The following is a 7,940-nucleotide window of genomic DNA, read 5'->3' as shown; positions in this document are numbered from 1 at the left end:
CTCAAGATCTCGATACCAAGATCCAGATAAAGATCTCCAAGCCTCCAGATAAGGGTCACTGGTGAGCCTTCCAATTCTGGATTGTAGTTCATTCCAAATATAGTCAAGTTGACAACCAGGAATAGCCACTACACATCTGGGTTTGTATGTTTGAACACTGGCTCACCAGTTGTTGGTGCTGTTTGGGAAGATTACAAAACCTTTAGAAGGTAGAGGCTTGCTGGAGAAAGTACTTTACAGAGGAGAGGATTTGAGGTTTTATAGTTTGATCCTACTTCCTGCTATTTTTCTGCTTCCTGAGTGTGCATACGATATAGCCGGCTTTCTGTTCCTGCTGCCATGGCCCCACCAATGCCTTCCTGCCATGAGGGGCTGTATCCCCCTGGAATTATAAGCCAGAAGCTCTCTCAACCTTCGGGTACTTTTGTCACCTTATGTTATCACAGTAACAGAGAAGTAACTATGACATGCTTCAGTGACAACGTATTTACTGTTGGTACCTTCACTTGTAGGGTTACGTGAAATGTATAATACAGAATGCACTCACACAGTTTTATTGAGAATGCTGGTTCATTTTTATGACATGTACAATCAGGGAGCCTGCTTTGGAATTTGTTCTTAAATCCTACCATTTTAAGAATAAAGTTAAAGCCATGATTTTCACTCCTGGGAACCATTTTCTTCTTTCTTTTTCTTTTTTCTTTTCTTTTTTGGTTTTTCGAGACAGGGTTTCTCTGTGTAGCCCTGGCTGTCCTGGAACTCACTCTGTAGACCAGGCTGGCCTCGAACTCGAAATCCGCCTGCCTCTGCTTCTGAGTGCTACCCCCTGCTACCACCCAGCTGTGCCTTTTTAAACTTTTTTTTTGAAGGGTTCATCCTATGAACCTTTTTCTTTTGCCACATTTTCTCCACATCCTTTTACTGTTAAACATCCTAGCTAAGAACAGGAGTGTATTAGAGTCCCACAAGTCCTCTTATGAGTCTGAATGCCAAGATAGTCACAGGGACTCTTACCATATTCCCTTCAGTGGACTTACTCCCAATATTTTATCCTGAACTCAGAGAACTGGAAGCGAACTGGAAGCTTCTCCTCTAAGAAAATGGAATGTTGGGTTGGTGAGATGGCTCAGAGGGTAAGAGTGCTGACTGCTCTTCTAAAGGTCCTGAGTTCAAATCCCAGAAACCACATGGTGGCTCACAATCACTGGTAATGAGATCTGACGCTCTCTTCTGCTGTTTCAGAAGTCAGCTACAGTGTATTTATGTATAATAATTAATAAATCTTTGAGCCAGAGCAAGCAGCAAAGGAATTAGACCACGAAAGATGACAGAAACAGACCAGGACTCAGGCTGGAGAGTAGTTAAAAGTATTTATGGGGTTGGAGAGATGGCTCAGCAGTTAAGAGCACTGACTGCTCTTCTAGAGTACCCAGGGTTCAATTCTCAGCACCCACATGGCAGCTCACAACTCTCTATAACTCTTGTTCCACGAGATCCAACACCCTCACACAAATGTACATAAAATACAATAAAGAACATTCGCTGTCCCTACAGAAGACGAACAGCGCTACCCGCACCAACTGGCAGCTCACAGTGTTCTGTAACTCCAGTTCCAGGAGATCTGACACCATTTCTGGCTAGTACGGACACTGCACACATAAGGTGCATTTATATAAATGCAGATAAAACACTCATATACATAAAACAAAACCAACTAAATCATAAAAAAGAAGACTGAGAACTATGCTATGCCTCAAACCCTGGCAACTTCATTTTCTGGTCCTTTCATTCACAATTCCATTATGATTCCAGGTTTTATGTCCCAAGGCTCTGATGGTTTCCTTCCTGATGCTCTAGTGTGCAAATCTATTTTCCTTCCTCTTTAAAGATATTTGTCTTGAAAGAGTAGATGAGAATGTAAAGATGAGAGACATGAAGAAGCAGACTTTTAAAAAATGAGACTGACAGAGCCCTGCATTGTCTGGTCTATTTGTTGGCATTAAACCATTAGAGGAGGAACTCAGAGAACAATAGCAAGGTAACTAAGAGAAGCAGTCTCATTTGGCTTTAAAACTAACCATATTTACCTGCACAGTAACAGGCAAGCTAATAAGCTTCCCATTTCACCAAGCCCTGACCCTCTGGTGGTACTAACACTTCAGAGGAGAAAATCTAAAACCTGAATACAACCTGTGGGGGCTCTCCACCCACTCACACCGAAAATGGCATATTCCATACTATTAGCATTCCAAAATTGAAAGCTGAGCAGGTAGCTGTGGGTGAAAGCAAGCTGAAGCAACTGTAATAATAGTGATGATGATCCTTCAAAATGGAGAGGTGAACGCATTAGTGCCCTAGTTAGCCTTCTTTCTCACCTTGACACAGCTTACAGTCTTCTGACAAGAGAGCCTCAACTGAGAAACTGTCTGGATCAGACTGGTCAGTGGACATGTCTCTGGAGGATTATCCTGATTGACGTGAGAGGACCCGGCTAATTGAGGGTGGTATCATCCCCAGGCAGGCGGTCTGCATTCTGGGTAAAGGCTAACTATGCATGAGGCTTTGACAGCACTCATGGTTCCTCATGGTTCTTGCCTCGAGCTCCTGCTCTGACTTCCTTCAGTGAGAGACTACGACCTGGAAGAGTAAGCCAAACAAACCCTCTCCTCCCGAGTTATTTTTGGTCAGAGTATTTATCTTAAGAACAGTAAGGAAACTAGAACAGCTAGGCACTTTTAGGGTTTTTTTTTGTTTTGTATTTTTGCAATATTTCTTTAATGATACATTACCAAAAATATGAGCTCAAAATTACTATTTAGTAAACAAAAGTGCAAATGTTGCACTCAAATGATTATCCTGACATTTAATATTATTTTGGATGAGATACTGCATATTCTACCATTCTACAAATAGTACATATTTAAAAAATAGTCAAATATATATATATATATATATATATATATATATTAAACATTATGTACATTGGTGTGAGGATATCAGATGCATTGGAACTGGAGTTACAGTTTTGGGCTGCCTATGTGGGTGTTAGAAACCGAACAATTATTATTATTATTATTATTATTATTTTTGGTTTTTCCAGACAGGGTTTCTCTGTGTAGCCCTGGCTGTCCTGGCACTCACTTTGTAGACCAGGCTGGCCTCGAACTCAGAAATCCGCCTGCCTCTGCCNCACTTTGTAGACCAGGCTGGCCTCGAACTCAGAAATCCGCCTGCCTCTGCCTCCCGAGTGCTGGGATTAAAGGCGTGCGCCACCACGCCCAGCCCGAACAATTATTATTATAACACCATACACACACATACACACATGTGTGTGTATATGTATATGTATATGTATATGTATATGTATATGTATATGTATATATGAATAAATGACCAGGGTATCCTTGAATTTACAGAGCTTTGCCTGCATCTGCTTCCTGAATGCTGGGATTAAAGGCATGCACCACCACTGCCTGAAAAGCATTTGACATTTTGGTTTCATTTTGTAAAAACTGAGACAGTATCTCTGGCTGTCTGGAACTAGCTCTGTAGACCAGACCGGTCTTGAACTCAGAGCTCTTCCTGTCTCTGTCTCCCACTTGCTGCGATTAAAGGTATGTTGTACCACCATACCAGACTAAAAATAAAAATTAAATCTATTTAAATTTATTTATTTTATATGTATGAATGTTTTGCCTGAATGTGTACATGTGCAACATGTATCCGTCTGGTAAGTGCAGAGGCCAAAAGAGAGCATCGGGTCCCAGAGATTGAAGTTATGAATGGTTGTGAGCCACAATGTAGATGCCAGGCACCAAAGCTAAGTTTTTCCCCAAAGCAACAAGTACTCTGAATTTCTGAGCCATCTCTCCAGTCCTATGTTCTTTAAATTATTCTCTTGTCATAAAGCATTATTAAGCTTTTCCATTCTCAGAACAACAATAAGGAATACATTTTATAACCTCCCTTTTAAAAATATACTTAAATTTAAAATGAAAGACACTAAAATAATCTTGACAAGTACAAACAGCAAGACGTAATCTTTAAGCCTATGGCAAAAGCAAAATTAACAGAAAATATAAATTAGAGTGTGTCTTAGTTATTGTTCTATTGCTGTGAAGAGACACCATGACCAAGACAACTTAAAGAGAGCGTTGTGGCCGGGCGTGGTGGCGCACGCCTTTAATCCCAGCACTCGGGAGGCAGAGGCAGGCAGATTTCTGAGTTCGAGGCCAGCCTGGTCTACAAAGTGAGTGCCAGGACAGCCAGGGCTACACAGAGAAACCCTGTCTCGAAAAACCAAAAAAAAAAAAAAAAAGAGAGCGTTGTGGGCTTGCTAACAGTTTTATAGTTAGTCCACTGTCAGGGTGGGAAGCAAACAGGCCTGGTGCTAGAGCAGCAGCTGAGAGCTTTACATTCTGATTGGCAAACAGCAGGCAGAGAGAAAGAGGCTGGGCCTTGTGTGGGCTTTTGAAACCTTATTTTAACCTCATTTTAACCTTAAAGCCCACTCCCAGTGACACACCTCTTCCAGCAAGACCACAGCCCCTCCAAGAAGGCCACACCCCCTAATCCTTCCTAAACAGTTCACCAATTTGGGACTAAGCATGCAAACACATGGGGCTATGGAGGCCATGTGTTTTATACCACACCAAAGTCCAAGCAAGTTCCCTGGAGCAATGCTGGGTTTGACAAAGTGCATTCAAAGTGCTAACGGTTCCTACTTACCGAATAAAATTAGTGTTTGTACATTCTAGCCCCCCGCCCCCTAGTAAGAACAATCTCTAATACATGCACTCATTTTAAAAGCATGTAATACTGTCATCATTTTTTTCTTTTTTCTTTTTTTGGTTTTTTTGAGACAGGGTTTCTCTGTGTAGCCCTGGCTGTCCTGGAATTTACTCTGTAGACCAGTCTGACCTCGAACTCAGAAATCCACCTCCCTCTGCCTCCCTGGGATTACAGGCATGCGCCACCACTGCCCGGCCCAGTACTGTCATTCTTTGAAGACTTCTGATTAAGTTGCAGCACACACACACACACACACACACAACTAACCAAACCAAACAAAAAAACAACAATAAAAACCACCTAGTGCCACCACTCCTTTTCACTCAAACCAACCCAGGGGGCTGAGAAAGGGCAAGGCAGACTGAAACAATGTCACAAGAATGTGACTCAAAATGCTGGCACCAAGAAGGATGACATAACACCAAAGCGTTTCTCCACAATGCCTGTCATTCTCTCCATTCCCAAGAACACACACACACACACACACGGAGTAAGCAGAAGGGTATTGCAAGCCAGTTGGAGATTCCGGGCAGCTCCCTCCAGAAAACCAAACGAGATTCCAGCCAGAAGGGTGAACGCGTGGCGCTAATGCTTCCACTTAGTGCCCCCAGTGCCTGCATGCAAATAGTGTCCCTTGTGACTCCTGGGACACGCCAGTCGCTGCCCTGATTAGCTGGGCTGCTGCCTCCTATGCTCAGTTGTGGGTTGACCACTCCAACAGCCAGGTACCGCCCACTTTCCCTCTGCTAAGGGCGGGGGGGTGGGGTGCGCTATTAAGCACTTTCAGAATCCAAACCTCTATGAGAGACAGTGGGTGAAATCACACAAACAGAAGAACAAATATAGCAAGGCTCTTTTGGTTTTTCCCATTCTTCAGTATGTATGGCGGGTTTTTTGTTTGGTTGGTTTTTGCTTTTGTTTTTTGTTTTGAAGAGCTGAGGATGAAACTCAGGGAGTTTTGCACACTAGGTAAGCGCCCTGAGCGGCCACAGCAGCCCCTCCCCCAACTTCTGATGACAGAAGCCTCTTACCAATCAAATAAGACAGCCCGAAAGTTACTCTTTGATAGGGGACTGTGTCGGTCTTGCATTCGAACGTCTACAGTCTTGACATCAAAAACTATTTTAGGATGAGCCACAGCAAGTTATGCAAGTGTCATTTTTGAAAAAGAGCAAGCTTTTCAGAGCAGCGCTCATCTCAGCCATTTCGCTGCACCGACGCTGCGCGGCCACCCCTCCACCTGTCCTCTCAGGGGTCTCTGTCATGTGTGCTCCTTCGCAGAACCAAGGGCTTCGCGCTAAGCCGGTCCAGAGTGGTCAGGGACTGTGGCCGCCTCTGCGGCCAAGAGCCTGTGCAACATAGGGGCTGGTGTCGCCAAGGGCCCAAGCCCAAGCGTCCCGCGCCTTTAACTGACACCCAGCCACCTCCCACTCGCCCAGTGCTCAACGAGCGCAGCAGCCAGGGAGTGACTGACAGTCACGGGGGACCTGGAGGCCCGCCCCCTGAAGCCCCAGAGCAGACGACCAGGGGCACCGCGGACAAGGGAAGAGCTCACCGCCTCAGGGAGTCCGACACCTGCGACGCCCGGGAGGCCCCGGACTTGGGGCTCGACGCCGCTGCGGGAACGCCAGCCCCGGGCATCGCCGACCTGCACAGCTCTGAGCTCCTCCCTCACCTCATTCGCTTCTGCCGGGTCCCCAGGCGTTGAGCTCCGTGCAGGGTCCCGCCCACCAACAAGCCAGCCAATAGGAGACGAGCGCGGGAATCTGGGGGCGGAGTCTGGCCAGCGGGTCTCCCTGGTCACTCAAAGCTCAGCGAAGCCTCTGCTTCTTCATCTCTCGTCTCTTCAGCCGATTTCTTTGTTTTTATATGTGTGTTTGCTTCCATGTATGTGCCCACAATCACGTCTTTATGTAATATACCAAGTCTTGATGTCTTTGCTTATTTTTCTCTTTTAGTACGGTATGGTTTAAGATCATAAATGTCTCTCTAAAGGTCTGTGTTACATACAGCTAGTCGTGTTAGAAACTTTCCCAAATAGCGCACACTTGGAGATGGAAGTCATTAGTGCCTCATCCTCCGAAGGTATGAAGGCTCCTTTCTGCCTTTGCTTTAGAGTTGCAATGAGGTGAACTGCTTCAGCCGTAGCAGCTTGTCTCCCCACAGACACAAAGGCCATCAGAGCAAGTGGACATGGTCAGAAAGTTCTGAAATCATGAGTCAGAATAGAGCTTTCCTGGGCTGGAGAGATGGCTCAGCAGTTAAGAGCACTGACCCCTCTACCAGAGGTCCTGAGTTCAATTCCCAGCAACGACAGGGTGGCTCACAACTATCTGTAATGGAATCTGATTCACTCTTCCGGTGTGTGTGTGAAGACAGTGTACTCATATAAATAAAATAAATACATCTTTTAAAAAAATAAGTAAACCTTTCCTACTTTGATTTTTTTTTTACCGGACTTTTGTGGAAGAAACAGAAATCTGACACACAAACATATAAATGCAAATTTACTAGGGGTGTTCCATCACATCATTTAATTTTTAAATTGTATTTGCTTTTGTGTGTTTGCACACACACATCCATGTGTGCACAGGTACCACGGCATTCGTGCAGAGATCAACTTTGCTGGGGTCAGTTTTCACTTTCCATGTTAAACAGTCACAAGGCTTCTCACCAGCTCTCATGCTTTTGTTTTTGTTTTCCTAATTTAATTTTTGTTTTGGAGGGAGGGTACACTCTCTCACCAGACCCGGGGCTTGCTGATTAAGCTAGACTGGCTGGCCAGCAAGCCCCAGAGAGCCTCCAGTCTCTGCCTCCCCAACACCATGAAACGAGTCTGGGCCACCATGGCCAGCATTTTTTTTTTTTTTAAGATTTATTTATTTATTAAATGTAAGTACACTGTAGCTGTCTTTAGACACACCAGAAGAGGGTGTCAGATCTCATTATGGATGGTTGTGAACCACCATGTGGTTGCTGGGATTTGAACTCAGGACCTTTAGAAGAGCAGTCAGTACTCTTAACTGCTGAGCCATCTCTCCAGCCCCCATGTCCAGCTTTTATTTTTTTTATATAAATTTTCATCCATTTTGATTTTCATCTGTTTGGTTTTTTGTTTGTTTGTTTGTTTTTGTTTTGTTTTTTTTTTT

At 44.5% G+C, this 7,940-nt stretch overlaps 1 protein-coding gene across 1 annotated transcript in view; it reads right to left on the bottom strand.

Moving 5' to 3' along the window:
• The window catches only part of Znf638 (zinc finger protein 638), a 121,414-nt gene extending 114,977 nt beyond the window's left edge, over window positions 1–6,437 (bottom strand). The window contains 1 exon segment of the mRNA XM_029479015.1: window positions 6,347–6,437. Within this exon segment, the coding sequence (XP_029334875.1) occupies window positions 6,347–6,432 (86 nt within the window). The 5' untranslated portion in view covers window positions 6,433–6,437.
• Window positions 6,438–7,940: the final 1,503 nt, after the last annotated feature.

The sequence above is a fragment of the Mus caroli genome, chromosome 6, assembly GCF_900094665.2.
Source record: "Mus caroli chromosome 6, CAROLI_EIJ_v1.1, whole genome shotgun sequence".
NCBI classification, from domain to species: domain Eukaryota; kingdom Metazoa; phylum Chordata; class Mammalia; order Rodentia; family Muridae; genus Mus; species Mus caroli.
Note: the sequence above shows the minus strand (reverse complement) of the source record. Positions and strands in the feature narration are given on the sequence as shown.